The sequence below is a fragment of the Gopherus flavomarginatus genome, chromosome 4, assembly GCF_025201925.1.
Source record: "Gopherus flavomarginatus isolate rGopFla2 chromosome 4, rGopFla2.mat.asm, whole genome shotgun sequence".
In the NCBI taxonomy this organism is placed as follows: domain Eukaryota; kingdom Metazoa; phylum Chordata; order Testudines; family Testudinidae; genus Gopherus; species Gopherus flavomarginatus.
Window position 1 is genome coordinate 178,171,313 of NC_066620.1, and position 24,523 is coordinate 178,195,835.

General features: G+C 44.1%; 1 protein-coding gene across 6 annotated transcripts in view; it reads right to left on the reverse strand.

Annotated features, from left to right (window-relative positions):
- DLGAP2 (DLG associated protein 2) overlaps positions 1-24,523 on the reverse strand; it is a 688,475-nt gene that overhangs the window by 611,032 nt on the left and 52,920 nt on the right. The window contains exon 2 of one of the 6 annotated variants that reach the window (XM_050950696.1): positions 7,304-7,413. The exons of 4 other annotated variants lie outside the window; for them this stretch is intronic. In XM_050950696.1, coding sequence (XP_050806653.1) covers positions 7,304-7,318 — 15 coding nt within the window. In that variant the 5' untranslated portion in view covers positions 7,319-7,413. Of the gene's footprint in view, positions 1-7,109; positions 7,146-7,303; positions 7,414-24,523 lie in introns of those variants that run through there. One more of the 6 variants, XM_050950701.1, reaches the window with a different exon arrangement.

Consider the following 24,523-nt stretch of genomic DNA (forward strand, 5'->3'; position numbering starts at 1 on the left):
AGGGCAGAGGGCCAATAAAAGACATATAAACAACTTAAATCTCACTTAAAAGGGTTAAACTAGGTTTTCAGCAGGATTTAACTGAAGCATACTGTCACAGTTCCCAAAGTAACTGCACCTCTGACCCCTTCATGGCCTCCTTGAGGGAACTCCATGATGCTCTCCCGCTAGACCTAGGCTACAGACTTTTGCAATTCATCTTGATTATCTTGGCAGATCTAATTTTAGTCCTGTTCTCTCATGGGCAATGACAGGGTTAACTAGTGACTAGCCATCTCTCACAGAGTACTATTTATTCAGAACAAAGGCATTGCAGTGAAATCTTATCTTAAAAGCAATAAACAGCTTATATTCACATCTTTCTTTACTAGGCAGTCACCTATCTTCCACATGGAGACCCTAGCAGATTAGAGAACTTCAGGCCGTTTCCACAGGGCCTGCCTCTCTTGGTCACAGTTTCACGTCAGTTCTTGAATTGCGAGAGATTGGTCTTGTGAGAGTTATGGCAATTTCCTGCAAAATCTTTGGCACATCTTATTGAATTAAGTATATTTGTATTAAATTAAATACAAACATTATGTATTATTTTGGACCTGATTGATCAAAGAACTATATTAAATGATGTGGCAGACAAGAATGAACTTTTGGCACAATGTGTGTTCAGTGGACTTCCTGGGAAATATCTAGGAGGAATATGTATGCAAACTGCTCCCTCCCCACCCCCCCGTCACCAGCCCCTTGAAGCTATTCTCTGAGGAGGGGGTGATTGTCTGTCGATTACCTGTTCCTCTGGTCCCAAGATCAAAGGTTTAAACTGCATAAAGGAGTGGTTCACAGAGTCTTAGGAGTGCTTGTTCTGAGCTAACAGCTGTTATGATCTTGGAACCACAGAAAACCCCCTTGGTAGGATTTGAAAGACTGATTCCTACTGCCCTTGTTGGAACTGAGGGGATGATCTTTGGTCAGCTTATTAGCACATGTGTACATTTGTCTATTGTTTTTAATATATTTTCTCTGTAATGCTTTCACTTTAAGAATAAATGTGGTTGCCTAGAAAGGGCTGTGTGGTAACTGTGCGCAATTATGCTGTTTATAGCCTCTGAGGAGAAAGCAAAGCAGTCCTGCTTAGGCAGTCTATCTTGCTGGGGAGCTCACAGTGTAGGCTGGAAACTATGAAGCATGGAAAAACCCAAGGTAAGAGGGAAGGAGATACAAAACTCTGCCCAAGAGAGATAACAGATGAGGAGCTGGTGGCCTAGAGTGGTTGCCCTTGCTGGACCATGGAGGGGGAATACAGGTACAGTTGCCCAGAATTGTGGTAGACCTCTCTTCCTGGACCAGGGCAGTCTTCATACTATTTCAGTTTCTTTGACTGCCAACCCTCTTGAAACAGGCCAAATCAGTATATGCTGTTTCCCCAGGAGCCAAAACTGCCATACATTTGTTACCCACATTAGTCATTTGCATTAATTAAAATGGTATTGGATTGTATGTGAAATCATTGTATGGGAAGTTATGAAGTTTAGCTTTATATGTGTTACTGAAAAATGTTGTGAATTTGAAAATACCCACAAGCAACCTTTAAGGCACAACAGTAAAAAGGCCAAACAGTGTTAATGGCTTATTGAGGAAATGCACACAAGCACAAAGATTACTCCAGGAACTGCATACAAAAGAAACCTCTCAGAGATAGAACTAAACAACGGGAACTGTGAGACCCAGGTCACAGAGCTTTCCAGCTTTCCAGCAAGTGAGAAGATATAAAAGGGGGAAATGGTATCAAAAGGGTACCTCACTCTCCCTACAACACACCTGAAAATACCTGAGAAACAAAGACGGAACTGGGGGAAGTGATGGTCCCAGGCTAAAAGGATTTTTAGCCTGTGTACGAAAACCTGGGAAACCCAAGCTGCAAAGCAAAGGCAGCTTGTGTCTTTAGACTCTGCCAGCCTATTTATCACTCAGGAAGGTAATTTGCTAATTCATATCCTACCTATCTAGTATGTAAAACTAAATTTGCGGTTTAGTTTTTTTACTAGGTAATCTGCTTTGATCTGTTTGCTATCAATTATACAGGGAGTCCCTAGTATACGTCTGGGTTGCATTCATGAAAAGGGCGACGGATACTGAAACAACTGATACCGGGGAATTTTTCCCCATAAGAAATAATGGAATAAGAGGGAGATGCATTCACAGTGTCGCCACACTCACCTATGACAATGCTCTTTTCACCTAAACAATGTGCCTTTTTACAATGAGAGGTTATATAGTACACATTTTACACGTAATACTTTGAATAAAATAAAGCAGAACCATACGAACACCGTTCAAACACACAGAACATTTTAATACAGTAAATACAATAATATAAAACAGTGTCAATTACGCTTAACTTAGGTAGGAGTGGTGGCTGGGTTTTCTTGGGCTGGATTTTCGGTTTCAGAAGTCCTAAAACGGATTTTATCAATGTATGCTCTCCTGCATGAATCTTTGAATGATAGATCTCCCTGTAGCAAGCCACTGCATCATTGAGAACCCTAGAGACTTTCGCAGAGCATTCACGAAAAGGATCACCAGTCTATATGATTTCCATCATATCATCCAGCAATCCAAAGAAACAGGAGAGATTTTTTGTTGTCAGACTCCTGGCTTCTTGCCCTATGTCATCTTCATCATTGTTCTTGCTTTCTTTCGATATCCATTCTTGGTCCAGCTCACTCAGTTCCTCATATGTCAATTGCTCAGTGTGAGACTCCAACAACTCCTCTACATCATCCTCCTCTACCACCTTGAAGCCGACATCCTTTGCCAACTTGATGATTTCTTGATGGAGAGAGCAGGAATGGCATCAAATCTCACAAATCTGTGAACAGCATGTGGCCATGCATGGTGCCAAACGCTGTTCATACATTGTGAAGTGAGCTCTTCTCATGACGCTTCAATGTTTTCCACCCCGTTCAAGATGTTGTAAGACTTCCAAAACTCCTTTACGCTGGGCTTTTACTTCACCTGCCATCTCCTTAATCAGCATGGAGAACATCCTCCGTAGGTAATAAGCCTTGAATGTGGCCATTACACCCTGGTCCATAGGCTGCAGCAATGATGTGGTGCTTGGGTGGCAAAAATAGGACCTTGATGTTCAGGCAGAGGGCTTCATACTCCAGTTTGTGGGCATGTGCATTATCCAGCAGAAGGAGAATCTTAAAGGCCAAATTTTCCTTCTGACAGTAAGCCTTAAATTCAGGGACAGCATGGTCTACAAATCACTCACGGAAAATATTGTGTGTTATCCAGTCCTTTCTTTTTGACTTCCAAATTATGAGGAGACGAGATTTGACGTCTCCTCATTGCTTTTGGATTTTCACTGTGGTAGGCAAGCAAGGGTTTCAACTGGCAGATAGGAAGTGCTAGCTGCTGGTGAGTGCTAAGCACCCACAGAAAAGCAACACAAAAAGTGAAGCAAGTTGCAAATGACGGATAGGCGGATGGGGACCGACATGAATTGGAACACGTTCCCCTATTGACGAGTGACAGACACGTGAAACGATGGATAAGGGGGAGATGTATATCAGGGACCCCCTGTAATCACTTAAAATCTATATCCTTCTGTAGTTAATAAACTTATTTTTTGTTTTAATCCAAACCAGTGTGCGTTTGACTAAGGTTTCTGGTCCTCTTCACATTGAGGGAGAGGCAGACCGGGTATTAAACCCATATACTGGCCAGATTTGAGCAGGGCAGGAAGGTACTGCTCTGGGGTCCTAGGCTGGGAGGCTGGTGGTTAGAGAGCCTGTATGTGACTGTAGCTGGGTGTGTTCCTACCTGGGTGTGAATGCTGGTGAAGGTGCAAGCTTGGAGGGCTTTGCAACTTGTAACAGCAGCACACTGTGAAAGGGAGACCAGGCTGGTGGGTCAGAGGGTTCAGTGGTACGCCAGTTCCAGGTGGCACCCCAGGGGGAACCTGTCACACATAGCATCTGTCACATCTCAATATAATAGTGTGTAATAGTGTGAATATTCCCTGCTTCCAAAACATCACATCTGTCACTCACAGGCGTCATGCTGGCCCTCTTCACAAGGCTGAATTTTAATCTGTGCAGCTGTGAGTGTCAACAGGTTATGGGCATGGTAGCCATCTCAATACAACAGAATAAATAATCTATTAGATTCTATGTGCTTTAACAATAACTAACTGTATTTATGGTTAGAAAATGTTTAGTATAAACTAACAGCAGAAAGCTAAAAGCTGCATGAAATGCAACACTGAAACTGTAACACAAAGACAAATGAAAGTGTGATTTTAGAAGCCATTCTATATCTGTAGTAAATTCATTCCAAAATAAGATGTGCTATTCTGAGTTTATGTTTAAGTAGGTGAGAATCTAAAACAAAGAGCCCATAAAAGATTAAAATTGAATCTAGGGGCTTGGCTATACTGGAGAGTTGCAGTGCTGGTGGTGGATTTACAGCGCTGCAACTTACTCACCGTCCACATTTGCAAGGCACATACAGCACTGCATCTCCCTAGCTGCAGTGCTGGCTGTACTCCTGCTCTGCCTGGGGTATAAGATTGCAGCACTGGTGATGCAGTGCTGCTCCGCAAGTGTGGCCACCAAAAGCGCTGTAATTGGCCTCCAAGGTATTCGGAGGTATCCCAGAATGCCTGTTCAGCCACTCTGCTGTTTTGTTGTGAACTCCGGGCTCCCGGAGCTGCTTATCTAAAAAACAAACACAGCTCCTGTTTGCTCGAGCAGAGGCAGGCAGGGGGATTCTTTTGGAAATGTTCACAGCTAGTGTTTGCTTGAGGAGAGAAGCAACACAGCGGGGGGGAGGGAGGGGAGAGTCCGTTTTGGAGCAGCTGCTTATCTGGTCTGAAGGTTATTTGCATTTAGTGAATAAGAGAGGGGTGGGGGAAGGGGTCGAAACTTTTAAAATGATTGAAGGTTGGTGCTGTGTATCTTCCAGTCCTTAGAATTTGCAAGGCAGGGAGCTCACACAGTGTCGGCTCCAAAAATCCACTCTCTCTGTCTCCCCCATGCTCCCTGTTACACTCCACCCCACTCCCCTCTTTTGAAAAGCATGTTGCAGCCACTTGAACGCTGGGATAGCTGCCCATAATGCACCACTCCCAACATCGCTGCAAATGCTGCAAATGTGGCCACACTGCAGCGCTGGTAGCTGTCAGTGTGGCCACACTGCAGCGCTTTCCCTACACAGCTGAACTCACAGCGCTGCAGACTTGCAAGTGTAGCCAAGGCCTAGGTCAGCAAAACAAGAGTAGTTAGGGAATTTAAATTGGAAAAATTTTGCGTGCAGGAGATGATTTTCAAGGCTATTAATATTCCCATACATTCATCCATATGAAGATTAAAAAAGAATGTATGTATATTGCTAGGTTTGGACAACATGGTGATCTTTGTAATTCATCCTTAATTACACCTTTTATTGTGTTAGTTTACATATGTTAGCATATATCTTCCCCTTTGTAGGGACATATCTTGTCACACATCAGGACTAGCCTAAGAATGGAATTTCAGACTTTGCGGGCAACTTAATTAGTTTTAATGCTGCAAGGGTAAGTAGCTTGCCAGCATTAATGGTCAATACTTTGTTTACAAAACAGATCAAGAACTGAGAGCCATCAAAACAAATGACCTCAACTGCTCAAGGTTAGGGAACCTAGAATGTAAAGTTCGCAGCAGGAGTCTGCAAAAGATAGTGATAATAGTTGGTATATTTCCTTTTGCACGTTGAGTTCCTTTCCAGGAAATTCCTGTATTATCAAGCTCATTCCCACAAAATCATTAATGATATTCAAGATATTTTTAAGATGTAAGTATTTGTTGAAATAGTTTATTCAAATTTTTCTGTGGAGGTGTTCATATGCTGTTCATTTGATATTTGTGGTATGTGATTAGTCACCAAAGTCGCATGAGATTGTTTCTGCTCTTTGAATGGATGAGTTAAACTGAAATGATCATAACGAATAATTCACCTCTGGTGTGATTTTTTTAGATGAATCATTCATGCAAATTTCAAGATTCATTTACACTTTCACCCGTACACTGTGGCCATATGAGAAAATGACCACATAAACAGGGAACAAACACACTTCAACACATGAACCACTTCTGTATTATTCAAACACAAAACTATGATTACAGTCAAGCTCTGTGGTTAATATTCCATACAACTATATGAATAACCCAAAATTTTATTTGCAGGTCCTACCTCTTTCCTGTCACAGCGTTAAAAGAAACTAAAATATTTTTTTAAAAGTTCACTGTTGTCAAGGGAGTCAGAATTCCAGTAACAAATTCATCCTTTTAATGTATTCAGAACTAAATAAAATCAAACTCCAAAAGGACTCTAAAAATGGCTTGAGGCCTGGACCTTTTATTTAGCTTCGATTTCTGGATATGCAAAAAAAAACCCTACAAACAACAAAAATAATCAATAAATATAGTTCTTTTATAATTTGATACAATTAAAAACAGTTTATAAAAATACTTCAGGCTCAACAATACCATATTCATAAATTTAAAAACAACCACCCCCCACAAAACCTACCCACATACAAATACCTGGAGTCTGAGCCTTCTCCACTTGGAGAGACAAGGTGGAGGAAGTAGTATCTTTCAGTGGCCCAACTACTGTTGGTGAGAGACACAATATTTCAAGCTTACACAAAGCTCTTCTCCCCTTAATTATCTGCATATTTTAATGACTTGCTCATGTGAGTAGAGGATGCAGGATTGGGCCTCTAACAAATATATTTCTTAAAATGGGATTTTATCTTGACAACACTGACACTTTAACTAGAGCAACACTAGGGGGCACTGCTGTAATAGTCTTTATATGATGCTTGTAAACATGAGTGCACTTCTTTCCACAAATTTTAATTTCTTCTGGTTTTAACAAGATTGCAGAATTTGTTGGTTTGTTGTAATATTGAAATGTTAGAAATTAAACTTTGTTGCAACTAAATTGCTAACTTAAATTCTAATTAGAAAACTTTTTAATGTAAAAGTTCTTATGTGACCAGCCAGCATGAATGTTCAGGACACCAAAGGTTCTTCTTTGGGCCAGATTCTGCCACTTCTACTCACCTGGAGTAGGACCACACTTGGAGTAGTCCCAGTGATTTCAATATGACTCAGTATCAGTAAGCATGGCAGTACTAGCCCCCATATGATGTTATCTAACACTTGGAATCCAAATAACCATTTTGTATTCTCAGTGCAGTGGGGAAGTAATTTCTTCTCTGGAAATAACGGCATTTCCTAGGAGGTTAAAACAGTACCTGAGTTGTCCCCATAATTTCTGAGCCTTGTGCACGTTGCAGGCATTCACAAGTAGCAGCAGTGGATGAACTTGCAGTGGTTACACTTGCACTTCAGAGGATGTGAAATCCTAAGATGAGGAGTGAATAGAAATGGGGAAAAATATGATAAAGATGCAAAAAACCCCCCACCCCCACCAAGAAAAAGTAAAGTATAAATTCATGTGGTGTGCACATAAAACAAAAATAAAACCATGGTCCCAAGCAGCATTTAATAAAATTGAGCACAGCAATGTAGCATGAAAGCAAGCAAGCATAGAGACTGCACGTCAACAATCATACCATAGAAAAAGCTTTAGATGTGTTTAAATTTGCCACTGTGTATTTGTAACAGTTCTCATCACTTCTTCTGCTCTTTACATGCAAAACCATGAGCTAGTTCCTATTGGATTACAGACAGAATTCAGTATCTGATTCCTCTGCTTGTGCATTTGCTAAATAGAGTATGTTTTGTACACTGGACGCTTACATACAAGGATTGGATTAAAATAAGTACTGCTGTTCTTAGACTAATCAACTTACTGTCATATTTCATTAATAGCCCCCACCAAATGGAAAATGCAATTTATTCAGTATCCACTAACCTTTCCCTTACAAATCCCAAGAATCTGAGGCCCATCTCAGATTAAAAAACAGTGTTTTAATTAAGAAAAAATAATTAATGTAACTTTTCTGATTCTAGCAGACAGTATATCCTAGGTACAAATCAATAAAATGAGCAGTGAGATCACTCAGTCAATTACATGGTGAAGGAGAAAAAAATATCCATTTCCATTCTCCAGAAAATCAAACACTGGGCGAGATTGTGACTTGGGTTATATGTTCTTGCAGCAAAGAGTCCTGTGGCACCTTATAGACTAACAGATGTATTGGAGCATGAGCTTTCGTGGGTGAATACCCACTTTGTCAGATGCATGTCACTCACGAAAGCTCATGCTCCAATACCTCTGTTAGTCTTTACGGTTCCACAGGACTCTTTGCTGCTTTTACAGGTCCAGACTAACACGGCTACCCCGCTGATACTTGATGTTCTTGCAGAGATCCCTCTGACACCTCTACATGGGCTACCCAGTCCTTGCGTGTAGCTTCTACTCCCTACATGAGCAAAAGGGCAGGGAATGGACAGTCTTGACTCTGCCCCCAAAGCCCAGTGCAGAGGCCAGTGCAGCTGAGCCAAAGTGAGGGTGTCACTTACTTCTGCCTAGGAGCAGGATGATGATTCCGAGGCACAAGAGGATAGGTCTGCAAAGTGGAACTTGTTCAGCTTTGCACTGACTATTAGGCACCATGTCACCTAGTGGAATCTACAACTCTTGAGTTAGGCACCCAGATTCCCTACACAATACATGGAGAGAGATAGATGCCTAAATACAGGATTCACAGAAGCCAGCATGCTGAGCAGAGAGCTGCCTAAGGCAGCTAATAGAAAATGCTAAGGAGAGGGGTGTTGCTTGAGCCCTGCCCCTCAAAGGGAGTTAGGCATTTAATGGGAGGAGTCTCCTTCTGCTCAAGATTCTCAGCCTTGAACGTGTTTCTGGACTTAGAGCTGACCTGGCTCAGGCACCCTTCTCACTACATATACATATATACACACACAGCTTCAAATCATTTATTGGGGCATCATGAGAGTAAGAATTGACTCTAAAACCTGGTGATTAGGACACACAGCTGGGATGGGGTGTTCTGGGTTTTGGTCCCTGCTCCAATTATTATTTAATTATTTTGTAAAAAGTGGAACAGCTTCGACAAGAGAGATAGCGGGCTTAGCTGTGAGCTAGGTGCAAGGTTTCAGGACTGAGGGAACTTTGCACATGCTCAGTGGCAGAAACACAGGTGCCTATGGGAATTTATTGGCAAAAACATTGGCACATAGGGAATTTAGGTCCCCCGGAGTTAAAGGGTAGCTGAGCAGGGTTTTGAAGGTCTACATTTTTGATTTAGGCGTTTAGGATGCTACGTTCCTTTGTGGATCTAGTCCAAGGTTCCTGGGGCTAGCCTTGGAATGGTGAAGCTTACACACTGCCCACTGCTTGGGGCTGTCTCTAATAGCACTCCAGCCCTGGGTTTGGAACACAGCTCTATAGCTATAGCTCCTTAGATTTTTAAAACTTAAAAGGAAAAGAAAGTAGCTAAATAAAAGCTTAACAAAGAAATATATTGCACCCTATATTTTACGCATTGGTTATTTTAATAAAATTATTATAACTATAACAATAAATGCATCTGTATTATTGACATAAAAAGGTGCCTCTGTTACTCTGGATCTCTTCAACATTAATTAAAATAACAGTAAAACAAAACCAAACAAGGAGCAAAACCCCAACAAGGAGCTTAAAAACTCCAACAAATCTCCATCCCCAACACAACCCAATGGGTGAATCTCAGGAACAGAGATCTGATGGGAAAAGAAATAGTCGGTCCTGAAAGGCATGGGGAGGAATCTTCAGTTGTTATTGGAACTTTCAGTTTTCAGTAGTCATTGCAGTAAACAGTGTATGTTTAAATACATGCACAAGAAGAATGAGAAGAGAAGGGGCTAATTGGGTTGAAGTAGCCCCAGCAACTATGACTGTATAAGCAAACTGGAAGGCTGTGCTGGGAAGGCAGAAGAAGGCAAGACTGGATGCAACAGTATTCTCTAGAAGTAAGTGAAAAGGCTAGCTATTGATGTAAGTATAACATATAATAAGGCACAGTGGTGGTTAAAAAGAGCGAGAGGAGTTGTGGTCAATGACTGATGTTGGAAAGAACTCAGGGAACTACCCTATGACAGTACCCTACTGCAGGGCTAAAAGTTACTATGGAACTCCTACTCATTCCCTTCTTTGTGGGTTTTTGGGAGAGGGATACATATGTTCCCTTGGTTCATGTATTGTTCTGGAGTTTAGGAGTCTGGATGCCATTGCCTACACTGAGGCTTCAAAAGCAGAAACATAGGCACATAAAGAAAAATCTAGCCACCTACAAGGTTTGTGAGTGGCTGAGCAAGAGTTTTGTGAATCCCTGTGGGGCCTGATTCTGGGATTTAGGTGCCTAAAGTGGGAGGTAGACCCTTAAGTGAAGTGAAGTCCTTCTGTGAATCTAGCCCTCTATGCATCAGTTCCCTATACGCTAAATGGATAAATACACCTCTACCTCAATATAACGCTGTCCTTGGGAGCCAAAAAATCTTACTGCGTTATAGGTGAAACCGTGTTATATTGAACTTGCTTTGATCCACCGGAGTGCGCAGCCCCACCCCCCCGGAGCACTGCTTTACTGCATTATATCCGAATTCGTGTTATATTAGGTCGCGTTATATCGAGGTAGAGGTGTATATCAAAGGCTGTGAGATGCTCACACAAGTATCAAAGATAGACGTAAGAGCATGTGCTTCTTTTTTATTTTTTTTAAGGCTAGTTCTCTGGTTTGACTTACAGCTGAATATTTACAAAAACACTTTGTAATTTTTCAACACAAGTTCATTTTTACTGAAGAACCAGTAGTATGACATTCATATAGCCTTTAGGATCAAAATTAAAATTAGCTTGCCTTTGCCTAGCAGCATTAAACACTAAATCACAACTCTTCTTCCATCACACTGATAAAGATCATCTGTATACACCAAATCATTTGTGTATGTTGCAACTTCCCCCTTACATGTTTCATTGTACATACAATGGACTAGAGCCTCACCTACTATAAACTGGTGCATTTTCACTGAAGTTAAGGGAAACACTGATTTACACCAGTTGAGAATCTGGCCTTACATTGAAAACGGAGTTCATCATTCAAGAATAAAGTTACAATCTGACTCTCCCAGTATTTTAGCTTACATTCACATGTAATTATTTCACGTATATTCTGAACGAACTGGAAGATACCAAAAGAACTGATGACTAACAATGGATCCAACCACGTGTGGTACACAATCATAAAAACACAAATTGTACTGACTATTGCCCCTGTGTTATTTAAAGGTGAAGGTGGGCCTTTAGCCAATGTTGTGATTGTCTCAAAGAACATTAAGAATTAGAAGCCTCAAAATTCAAATGCAAGTTTGAACTTTAAATCTCATACCACCTATACAAGTTTGTTCTACCTCTGCATCAGTGTCCCAGAACCAAAAAAACTGAGTCAATCATATCATGACCTGATATACATCCTAATAATACATGACTAGATAGTGACTTGGACTATGTGCCTCTGCAGACAATAAGAAGGAGTCAGAGAGCCTCCGCTTAAACTCCTCTGTGGGCCACTCAGAACTTGGAGCCAGGCCCACATGGATAACCAGGTACTGCCCACCTGCTTACCTAGAGCTGCCAAAAATCTCAGAGCAAACCAGCAGTAGACTTCACATTTATGTAAAATCTCTCTCTATATAAGCATAAATGTGAATTGATTTGAATAAACATGCCTTGAGATGTACAAAAAGAGGTGAAGGGGGATAGAGTGAGAAGGGAGAGAGCAACTCCAGTAATTCATCCTCTACCTGCTTCCCCACCCTACCCCCATGGAAGCATTTCATTCTTCTTTCTCATCTCAGCATCAACATTTCAGACCAACACTCACCAAAAAACAAAACTTTGTTGTTCTAAAAATAAATAAATCACCAACCAATTTCACATCAAAAAGCCCCCTCCCGTCTTTGACTTTTAGAGACCCACCAAATGGACAACAGTGCAGAGAAGATCATCTTTTCTTTCCAACCTCCCAAACTTGGGTGGCGGGGGTGGCGAGGAGGAGCTAGACTTCAGCTCTAGGAAGATCTTCACTCGCCCCACTTCTCTCTCTGTCCCACGGACAGCACAAGAAACCATAACAGGAGCTGCAGAGTCCGTAGGAACAGCTGATCCCTAACTGGCTGTACTAAGAAGTACCCCTAGCCCATCAGCCGGGAAATGGGAAGCAGAAGCTCTTCAGGCTTCCTGACCTGAGACACCAGGCTGACCCTGTCATAAACAGATAGTTAAGAGTTAATGTCTCTTTCACCTGTAAAGGGTTAACAAACAGTGAACCTGGAACACCTAACCAGAGGACCAATCGGGAGACAAGATACTTTCAAATCTCGGTGGAGGGAAGTCTTTGTCTGTGTGTTCTTTCTTTGTCCGTGTTCTCTCTGGGTTCTGAGAGGGACCAGACATGTAAGCCGATTCCTCCAATCTTTCTGAAAAAAATCTCTTCTGTTCTAATTTTAGTAAGTACCAGGAAAAAGGCGAGTTTAGTCTTTTGATTGTTTTCTGTATTTGCAAATGTGTATTTTGCTGGAAGTATTTTAAATTGTATTTTGCTGGGGGGAGGCTTCTCTCTAGTGTCTATAAGCTGAAAGACCCTGTAATATTTACCATCTAAATTACAGAGACAACTTTTACTTTTTTTCTTTCTTTTTATTAAAAGTTTTTCTTTTTAAGACCTGATTGATTTTTTCCCCTTGTTGAGGCTCAACGGAATTGAGTCTGTACTCACCAGGGAATTGGTGGGAGACAGGGAGAGAGAAGGGAGGGGGGAAAAGTGGAATCCCTTTGTTTTAGATTCACGGAGCTTGAATCTGTATTACCTCTTGCGGAGGGGGAAAGAGGAGGGGGCAAGGTGCACACCTCTCTATTTTTAGATTCAAGGAGTTGAATCACAGTGATCTTCCAGGGTAACCCAGGGACGGAAAGCCTGGGAGAGGAAACGGTGGGGGAAAGGGTTTACTTTCCTTGTGTAAGATCCAGGGGTTCTGGGTCTTGGGGTCCTCTGGGAAGGTTTTGGGGGGACCAGAGTGTACCAGGCACAGCAAGTCCTGGTTGGTGGCAGCACTACAAGATCTAAGCTGGTAATTAAGCTTAGGGGGATTCATGCTGGTACCCCATCTTTTGGATGCTAAGGTTCAGAGTGAGGGATTTATACCATGACAGACCCTCAGCACAGAAAGCAGTTTTGATTGGTTGCCCCTCTTCATAGATCCCTAGCAAGGTCTGAAAACCAGTAGAGTTGGCAGGCAGGTCTTTTTACTCCCTCGATGGAGCAAGTGTAGAGAATAATGGAGAATCTCCTCATTCCCTTGGCAAATCACTATACTGCTACAGCAAGGTTGTCTCTGTGGCACAATGCCTCCTAGCATTACATCTGGGGTGGTGAAGCTTACCCACGACCCCTTGCTCAGGGCTGTGCCTAAAATCAAAGTCTAGTCCATAATAACTGACTTGAGAAGTGATGTAACTGTACTACCTTATTGTTATTGGCAGACTGTTTGTCCAGTTACAGTAGGTCAAGCACAGTGTAGTGTCTTTACATCACTGCAGTAGAGAAGACTCAAGCCTTTCTTAACTTCACAAAAAGACAGGTGATACCAAAAGAGCCACATTCAAAATGCCCCAGAAAGAAAAGGGTTTCTATTAATGCTATAGGGCCTTACTCTCATTTACATTAAGGTCTTTTAGTGATATCACTGTCTGAAGAGGGTGTAAATTATATTTTCACTTAGTTTCGGGTCTCTTTACATTTCCAGAATGGTGTAAAGTGGCCTTAGTGTAAAGGAGAATCTGGCTCACTATGCTCTGCACCAGGGCCGGCTCCAGGCACCAGATTCGTAAGCAGGTGCTTAGGGCGGCCACTCCAGAGAGGGGTGGCACGTCCAGGTATTCGGCAGCAATTTGGCGGAGGGTCGCTCGCTCCCTCTCGGAGTGAAGGACCTCCGTCTGAATTGCCACAGATTGCGATTGCGGCTTTTTTTTTTTTTTTTTTTTTTTGCTGCTTGGGGAGGTAAAACCCCTGGAGCCAGCCCTGCTCTGCACATAAACTAATAGCTGGATCAAAAGTTAAGTAGCTTACACATGATGCTGCACAGTGGTAGAGAATCACATTTGTATAGCATAGGCTTATATATACATTGCCTTTTCTCAGTCCTAAAATTTCTTTCAAATTACAGACTGCTGTGTCAGTGTCTTCAAATAACCACATTATCAAAGCTTTTGCATCAACTATAAATCAAAGAATTGAATGAACATCATGTATATTCTATGGTAGATGCTATACCCCCTGGGGATTCAGGAAAATAGAGGTGCAGTATTACAGGGTCAATTGGTTTAGGTTCTCTTTGAAGTCTGAAGGCTAAAGGATATGTGTAACAACTAAGACAAGTGTAATCCAGAAAGAATTGAACACTCAAACAACGCTCACTCTAACATTTTTGTGTTACTCAAGCTAATACACTACATCATTGCTTACTTCTCTTTGAACTTACATGAGACTCGGGATTTTAAGCATAAAGCATGCAATACATGAGATAAAAGGAAATGTAAAGTATCTTAACATCAGATGAATCTTTAAAAGTGACAGCTTTAATGTAGGGATTATCTGTATTTATGAGTACATATTTTACCTAATAATCAGGGGACTCATTTGCAGACCCTATATAGACATATGTTTGGCCATTCATTTAGTCATGTGCATCAACAAAGGCGCATATGCAACTTGAGAATTTATCTGATGTAAGCAGAGCCAGGATGAGCTCTACCCTGACATCTGGTGGAAAGAATTTCAGAGAGTGTATTTGCATAGGCACGCCTACCCCATCCCACGCTGCCTAGCTGTGGGACTGCTTTGTGACAGAAATGACTCAACCAGAGTTGAGTGGTACTTGCTAGACAAGGGACATGGGTTCCAAAACCCAGTGAATTGAGAGAGGATGGGTACAGGTATCTGTGTCTGGTGGTGCAGTCTCCTTGTGGAGCCAGAAGCACCAGTTCCACCCCCTCCTCTCTCCAGTGTGGAATGTCAGAGTTGATTTTTTTATTCTCTCAAGAATCTAAATACAGGTTGCTGAGCTGAACTCACTTTGGGCTAATGGTGCACTAGCACTGGGGCTCCCCTACTAAGAGCTGAGATCACTAAGAGTTGAAATCACTAAAGAGCTGAAATTACTGAGCTGAGAGCACTGAGTACTGTGCTAAATAGTGGGGGAGCCTGAAGCTATACTGTGGAACAGAGCAGCTGGCGGAGTGGAGCAGTTGTGGGGACGGCTGGAGCGGATCACGGGACAGCTGGTGGCAGCGGAGCGGCTGGCAGAGCGGAGTAGCTGTGGGACGGGTGGAGCGGCCCACAGAGCAAGCGGAGCCGAGCAGTTTGCAGGGAGAACTGGAGCAGCTCATGGAGCAGAGCAGCTGGTGGAGCGGAGCAGTTTCTGAGGACGGCTGGAGGAGCAGAGTGGAGCGGCTGGTAAAGCGGAGCAGTTCGTGAAGAAGGCGGAAGCAGAACCCACAGAGAGGCAGGGCAGTTGGCCCCGGACCACGTAAGGTGCCCCTTTCTACCCAGGCTGGGGGGAGGGACCTCTACAGATAAACGCTCGAACTCTGGGGTGGCATTGACCAGAGACTTTTGGGTTGTTGGACTTTGGGGTGATTGGACTTAAAACCCTAAGGGGAAAAAGGACAGTGCCAAATGTACTTGGAGGTGGGTTTTTGTTTATGGTTTGTGTTATAACCCTGTTTGTGGTGTTTCTCCAATGGGATGCCGCATTGATTCCTTCCTTTATTAAAAAGATTTTGCTACACTCAGACTCCGTGCTTGCGAGAGGGGAAGTATTGCCTCCTAGAGGCGCCCAGGGGGGTGTGGTATGTGAGTGTCCCAGGTCACTGGGTGGGGGCTCGAGCCGGTTATGCATTGTGTTACTGAATCGGAACCTCTGGATACTGAACCTGGCCCTTGTTGCTGCCAACTCAGAGGGGCAGAAGGGTTACATGATAATATCTATTGGAAAGGAGAAGCATAAATGCATAGGCACAAAGATGTGTTTACCTAGGGAATGAAAGGCAGGACTTTTCTTTCTATGATCTCTCTCATACCAACACAGATACTAGAAATTTGTTTCCTCTCTGGCGACTGCTAGAAATACTGCATTTTTCATGGTATTCCCTTTACAGACTGATAAAAGCATAGGGTTGCCAAGCATACGGTTTTCGACCGGAATGCAGTGGTGTAGCCAGGTGGAGGGAACAGGGAGAGCAATAAAAAAAAAAAGGCACCAGATCCCCCTCCCAGAGCCCACACACCACAACTCCTACCGCACCCCAAACTGCTGCTCCAGCCCTAAGACCCCTCCCACACCCAAACTCCTTCCTGGAGCCTACACCCCCTCCCACAACCTAACCCTAGCCCTGAGCCCTCTCCCACACCCAAACCCCCACCTGGAGCCCACACCCTTTCCTGCACCCCAACCCCCTGCCCCAGCCCTTAGTCCATTCCCATACTCCAAACCCCTCAGCTCCAGCCCAGAGCCCCCTCCTACACCCCAAACCCCTCATTCCCAGCCCCACCCCAGAGCCCACACCCCTAGTCAGAGCCTCACCCCCCCACACACACCCAACCCCTTGCCCCAGCCTGGAGCCCCTTCCCGCACACTGAACCCCTCAAGGCGATACACGAGCTGATTTTCAGTGGTGCACATACTGCCTGGGTCCTGGCCACTGGTCCAGGGGATTCTGCATTTTAATTTAATTTTAAATGAAGCTTCTTAAACATTTTAAAAACTTTATTTACTTTATATATAACAATAGCTCAGTTATATATTATAGACTTATAGAAAGAGACCTAAAAACATTAAAATGTATTATTGGCCTGCAAAACCTTAAATTAGAGTGAATAAATGAGGACTCAGCACACCACTGCTGAAAGGTTGCCGACCCCTGATATAGATACTCCTTTACAGATAAACATTTCAACTTTTTTATCAACTTCAGAGAAGATAATTTTCATATAATGTATTATATAAGAGATCATCTCGTATAGTAACAAAACGATTAAAAATAAAATTATTCTATATATTTAAAAGAAATTCTCCTAGCATTTCAAAGTATATCTTAAAAAAAAAATCTTTAGTCTCTAATTACAGTTTGATATTTACATACTGTGAATAGTATTGAAAAAAGTTACACATGGGATCGAGAGGAGAAAGCTGAGGTTGAAAACTGAAAAATTAAAAACACAACGTTCACTGTCTTTTGTGCTCATGAAAATGAGAGATGATAGCATTTTCCAGAAACAGAAGTGCTGTGCAAGCTTCACCATCCAATTTGTAATTGTGTTTAATTCTGATCTACAGCTCTGCCTTGAAAATCCCCTCTGCCACCACCTACCTACCTTCCAGAGTAGCCAGTAATGATGAATTATGTGACATCTATACTGGCTAATGTCCATTAAACAAGACAATCCTCCTTATAGATTTGAACACCCCATTTGTAGGTGAAGATCTTTTGTATTCACCCACTGTGCCTCCCACTCCCCTATAATACACTTTCAGTTCACTCCATCGGAAACATCTCTGGAGAGAAAGTGATTTATTTTTGCATAGAAGATGTTTAAAAATACTTGAGTGCTGTGTTTATAATATACATAATTTTTCTTAGTATCCTGTGGAATTTAAAAAAGATTAAACCAGAGTTAATGGTCCAGTGAGCTCCTCCAACAGCTCTTTTAAAACTCTTGGATGAAATTTATCTGGACCTGCTGATTTAAAAATGTCAGATTTTAGTAGCTTCTGCTTAATATCCTCCAGAGGTAATAGTGGAATGGAAAGAGTTATCACCATATGAAGAGACTATATCAAGGGTCGGCAACCTTTCAGAAGTGGTATGCCGAGTCTTCATTTATTCACTCTAATTTAAGGTTTTGCGTGCCAGTAATACATTTTAACATTTTTAGAAGGTCTCTTTCTATGAGTCTAAAATATATAACTAAACTATTGTTGTATGCAAAGTAAATAAGGTTTTTGAAATGTTTAAGAAGCTTCATTTAAAATTAAATTAAAATGCAGAGGCCCCCGGACCAGTGGCCAGGACCCGGGCAATGTGAGTGCCACTGAAAATCAGCTCGCTTGCCGCCTTTGGCACGCGTGCCATAGGTTGCCTACCCCTGATCTATATGCTGTTACATTCTCTCCCCAGTCTAGAAAAGAAGCTCTGCCACCGCTGAGCCTCTTTCAGGCCCTTACCTCAGGGAACAGTTTATTATTTGATTACAAAAAACACACAACAAATCTTTCCCCCTGACCCAAGCAGGCTGCAATGGCTGAGAGGTCTTTACCTTTGTCTTGCCAAGCTAAAAAAAAAGACATACCCCTTCCTTTAAACATATGAGAGATAGGCATCCCATAACTATTTCCTGGCTGTTTAGCTTTCTTACAGTATTCCTACATTCTGTCTCCATGTGTGATCCTCTTTTCTGTAGTTTCCTAGAAGGACAAGGTCACTAGCGAGGAGGGCTTTAAACTGGGTTCACTGGGAGAAGGAGACCAAAGCCCTGAGGTAAGTGGGAGGAAGCACAAGCAGGAGAGCGCAAGATGGGAGGACTCCTGCCTCATACTGAGAAAGCAGGATGATCAGCGAGTTATTTTAAGTGCCTATACACAAATGCAAGAAGCCTGGGAAACAAGCAGGGAGAATCGGAAGTCCTGGCACAGTCAAGGAATTATGATGTGATTGGAATAACAGAGACTTGGTGGGATAAATCACATGTCATGGATGGATATAAACTGTTCAGGAAGGACAGGTAGGGCAGAAAAGGTGGGGGAGTTGTATTGTATGTAAGAGAGGAGTACCACCGCTCAGAGCTCCAGTATGAAACTGCAGAAAAATCTGAGAGTCTCAGGATTAAGTTTAGAAGTGTGAGCAACAAGGGTGATGTCATGGTGGGAGTCTGCTATAGACCACCAGACCAGGGGGATGAGGTGGATGAGGCTTTCTTCCATCAACTACCAGAAGTTACTAGATCACAGGCCCTGGTTCTCATGGGGGACTTCAATCACCCAGATATCTGCTGGGAGAGCAATACAGTGGTGCACAGACAATCCAGGAAGTTTTTGGAAAGTGCAGGGGACAATTTCCTGGTGCAAGTGCTGGAGGAACCAGTTAGGGGCAGAGCTCTTCTTGACCTGCTGCTCACAAACAGGGAAGTATTAGTAGGGGAAGCAAAAGTGGATGGGAACCTGGGAGCCAGTGACCATGAAATGGTTGAGTTCAGAATCCTGATACAGGGAAGAAAGGAGAGCAAACCATGCCGAAGTGTAGGAAGAATAGTAAATATGGCAGGCGACCAGCTTGGCTTAACAGTGAAATCCTTGCTGATCTTAAACACAAAAAATAAGCCTACAAGACAGGGCAGCACAGAGGATTCAGGGGGTCTGGGGTCTTCGGCGGCGGGGGGTCCTTCCGTTCCAGGACCCGCTGCCAAAGTGCCCCGAAGACCCACAGTGGGGACCCCCGCCGCCAAATTACCGCCGAAGCGGGACCTGCCGCTGAAGTGCAGCCGGGTCTTCGGCGGTAATTCGGCGGCAGGGTCTTCGGGGCACTTTGGCGGCGGGTCCCGGAACGGAAGGGCCCCCCGCTGCCGAATTACCGCCAAAGACCCAGCTGCGCTTCGGCGGCGGGTCCCGCTTCAGCAGAAGGATCCCCCGCCGCTGAAAACCAGGAGCAGAAGAAGCTCTGGGGGCCCGGGCCCCGAGACAGTTTTCCAGGACCCCCAGAGCGAGTGAAGGACCCGCTCCAGGGGCCCCGAAAAACTCTCATGGGGGCCCCTGCAGGGCCTAGGGCCAGGGGCAAATTGCCCCTCTTGCCCCGCCCCCCGGGCGGCCCTGTTACAAGAAGTGGAAGATTGGACAAATGAGCAGGGAGGAGTATAAAAATATTGCTCAGACAGGCAGGAGTGAAAGCAGGAAGGCCAAATCACACTTGGAGTTGCAGCTAGCAAGGGATGTGAAGAGTAACAAGAAGGGTTTCTTCAGATATGTTAGCAACAAGAAGAAAGTCAAGGAAAGTGTGGCCCCTTACTGAATGAGGGAGGCAACCTAGTGACAGAGGATGTGGAAAAAGCTAATGTACTCAATGATTTTTTTGCCTCTGTCTTCACGAACAAGGTCAGCTCCCAGACTGCTGCACTGGGCAGCACAGCATGGGGAGCAGGTGACCAGACCTCTGTGGAGAAAGAAGTGTTTCAGGACTATTTAGAAAAGCTGGATGAGCACAAGTACATGGGGTCGGATGCTCTGCATCCGAGGCTGCTAAAGGAGTTGGCGGAGGTGATTGCAGGTAAGTATTACCACAGTATTCTTGCTGGCAATTTAAAGAAGTATGAGCTAAAAAAAAGAATGAGAGAACAGAACTTTCTAAGTATACTGCAAAACTCAACAAATCTGGGCTGAGGTTAACAATAGGAGAAGCTATTTCCAAACCTAGGTCCTATCACAGAAAAGGTTCTACTTGCAGTCTCATCTTGTTTTGTTGTGGGACTCCTAAAATCATGGAGCAGGTCCTCAAGGAATCAATTCTGAAACACTTAGAGGACAGGAAAGTGATCAGGAACAGTGAGCATGGATTCACCAAGGGCAAGTCATGCCTCACTAACCTAATTGCCTTCTATTACGAGATAACTGGCTCTGTGGATGAGAGGAAAGCAGTGGACGTGTTATTCCTTGACTTTAGCAAAGCTTTTGATACCGTCTCCCACAGTATTCTTGCTGGCAAGTTAAAGAAGTATGGGCTGGATGAATGGACTATAAGGTGGATAGAAAGCTGGCACTGTTACAGACTAGGGACCGAATGGCTAGGCTGCAGTTCTGCAGAAAAGGACCTAGGGGTTACAGTGGACGAGAACCTGAATATGAGTCAACAGCGTGCCCTTGTTGCCAAGAAGGCTAACGGCATTTTGGGCTGTATAAATAGGGGCATTGCCAGCAGATCGTGGGACATGATCATTGGGATGATTTAGTTGGGGATTGGTCCTGCTTTGAGCAGGGGGTTGGACTAGATGACATCCTGAGGTCCCTTCCAAACCTGATATTCTATGGTTCTATGATTCTATGACTATGAATCATCTTATATGGTGTTTTCGCCAAACTAGTTTAAAAAAATAATAATTATAGGTACAGCCTTGAAGCATTATCTACCATGTGCAAATTTCTTCAGATTACTGAAATTCATTTAAACTAAATAGCTTTCTCTTTAATTTACTAAACTAAGCAACTAGTAGCTTGCTTTAATTTACTGAATTAAGCATACATGGCTTAAGCATATTTTTGTTAACATTTTAAATTATTTTGATTCAGTCCTCATAGTATAATCAACAGAATTACTGTTTCAATTATTTTTTGCTAAAGTTACATTCTACCTTTAGAATTATCTTTGCTGAATATCAGCATTTGACTTGCAAAATCCAGGGATGCTGTCCAAAAATATGTTCCAGCTACTGTACAGTATGTACTATCAACAGAACAGCTCTATTTTGAATTTTCAGTTAGATCTGAGTATCCCATATAAAGCTTAGGTCTAGGTTCCAGCTTTTATAATTATATTGTTTAACCATAAAAATGAAGCCAAGATCTAATTTTCTTGGTCACATCAGTGAAAAACAATCAATCAGCCTTCGTGTAAACAAAAACACTGGGTCATATTCATCCTTGTGGTAATTCCATTGATATCAACAGAACTACTCCAGAAAATAATTTAGACTATTAAGTTGTCATTCAGCTATGAATAACTTACCTTCAAGCTTCCTTATTAAACCACAGTTAAACAAAGTCATTGCTTCATTTAGTGGCTCCAGGCCTGATCCAATGCCCATTCGAAACAATGGGAGTCTTCCCATTGACTTTAATGAGCCTTAAATCAGGCCCACAGTGCACCACATGTGAGGTTTACATTCAGAAGCAAATTCAGGATTCAGCTTCTCGGCCAGAAAACGGATGCTGTCTATTTAAGGTAAGAGCTCCAAGGACTGACCACACAGCTCTGTAGCAAGAGAGGCAGTCAGCTCTCCCAAAGCCATGGCCAGAGCAGCACAACAAAATGGGAAGGGGAGGGGTCAGCATGGGATTACAAATCATTGCATGAAATGGCATCCTAGAATTAAAAGGCTAATGAAAATCCAACAACACATTTTGTTATCTTGATGTTCTGATTCACTGCACTATGAACCTCTCTTATATAATCATCTCCTGCAACACATAAATAAATACAGTCTATCTTTCATAGCCAGAGGGCCAATGCAGAAATGGCAAGCATTTGATAAAGAAAAATGCCTGCATCTGTGCTATAAACATAACGCAAGTGCAATAAGTTTCCAAGTGCAATTCCAGGTGTTCATTTTATCCTGTAAAGCCCTTCCTGGTTTAGGACTATGAAGGCGTGCCGGGAGCCAATGAATCAAACTGGAAACCCTTTATATGATGGAAATCATTTCAAGCTAGAGGTGCGGCAGCACCTCTAGTCCCAGCATTTATGGGACTATGTTACCTGAGAAATTGCCTCTCTCCCTCTGATGTGCTACCATAGCCTCTCTCCCTCTGACGTGCCACCAGAGAAATTGCCTCTCTCCCTCTATTGTGGAGTCGCAGTGCGCTGCTCCAGGCCAATGGGGGCTGTGGAAAGGGCAGCCAGCAATCCCTTGGCCCACGCCGCTTCCTGCAACCCCCATTGGCCAGAAGCGGCGAACTGCTGCCAGTGGGAGCTGCGATTGGCCAAACCCATGGATGCGGCAGGTAAACAAACCAGCCCGGCCCATGAGGGACTTTCCCTGAACAAGCGAAGGACAGGCTTCGAGAACCACTGAGTTAGGGGACTAAGACAGAAATTACTGGGTGAGATTTACAGATTCCAAGGCCAAAAGGAACCACTATGATCATCTAGTTTGACCGTCTTTATAGCACTGGCCATAGTACTTCCTCAGAATAATTCCATTTGAACTACAGCATATCTTCAATAAATTCAATCTTGATCTCATGACTCAGCATGCTACCCAGGTCACTTTAAAAGTCTCTCCCTATCTTGGGTAGCAAAGTCCAACAAATAATCCTAAAACCTTGTATCAGGTATCTAGCCCCCGACTCAGGGCCTAACGGTCCTTATGCCCCTCTCTCTGGGCTCTGAATTGTCCTGACCCCCTTTAGAAAGGGGCTTCATGCCACCTGCTCATAGGCTGGTAGAAGATGGGCCTGTGTTCCCCTACATTGCGTTTCAGTCCAAGATCTGCTCTGTCAAACATCCTTCCACTGCCTCCTTTGACTCCTTCCTACCATTAGCCTGTTCTCAGGTCTTTTCCCCAGCCCCTTTCTTGGCTCTTTGTAATAACACCACCTCCCTAGAGGTCTGGCTTCTAACCTTTATGTCAGGAAGCACCAGTGAAGCTAACATCAATCCTGTGCCTTCCAGAAATCTTCACTTTCTAGTGCCCAGAGTGTGACTGCATAGTTCTTCCTCCTCTCCCTGCAGAGCCTAAAATTCCAGTTCAAATGCCTACCTCTAGTGCTTCACTGTCTTTGGCCAATGGCAGAGCCAGGTTTTGCTACTGGGGCGGGAGGGGGAAAGATGGAGGTTTGTAAGGAGGCGCCCTGGTTCCCCGCCGCGCCTGAGAGGGACGAGCCAGAGCAGGTGCCTCAGTGGGCAGAGTCAGCATGGCCTGTCCCCGCCCCCTGGAAGTCAAGGAGCGGGACAGGAAGTATAAAAGCCCGGCCCCAGCGCTCAGTTGGGTGCAGGCTGCCGGAGAGGACAGACGCTGGTGCCCGGGCTCCCACTGGGCCCAGCCTGCCCTGCGCCCACTACCCAGAGGAGCGCTGGCCTGACCTGCCCCACGCCCACTATCCAGAGGAGCGCTGGCCGGACCTGCCCCGCGCCCACTATCCAGAGGAGCGCTGGCCGGACCTGCCCCGCGCCCACTACCCAGAGGAGCGCTGGCTGGACTTGCCTCAGACCCGGTACCCGGAGGAACGTCGGCCTGACCTGCCGTGTGCCCGATACCCCGAGGAGTGGCCTGAGCTTCCCCACGACCGGTACCCAGAGGAGCCCATGGTCTGGGACCCCCCAGACGACGCTGGCAAGGACCAGGTACCCAGAGAGGCGGAGGTTGGAAGTGGCCCGGGGATAGCCGACCTTGGTTTGGCTCCTGAAGAGCCCGAACCCATGTCAGTGTGTTGCGGCCAGGATCCCCACTGACCGCAGCGGGTCTTGACCGCTGCTAGGGCCCCGGGCTGGAACGCAGTGGAGTGGGAGGGCCTGCGTTCCCCCTGCCACCCGTAACCGGGTGGCAGACTCCCCCTCTTCCCGCCTATTGCCACTGCTCTGTCCTGATCCAGAGGGCCAGAGCTAACTAGACTTCTGTTTGGTACCGCGCCCTGACCAAGGGCTGGGCCCTGTTGACTTTGCCACTGCTCTGTCCTGATCCAGAGGGCCA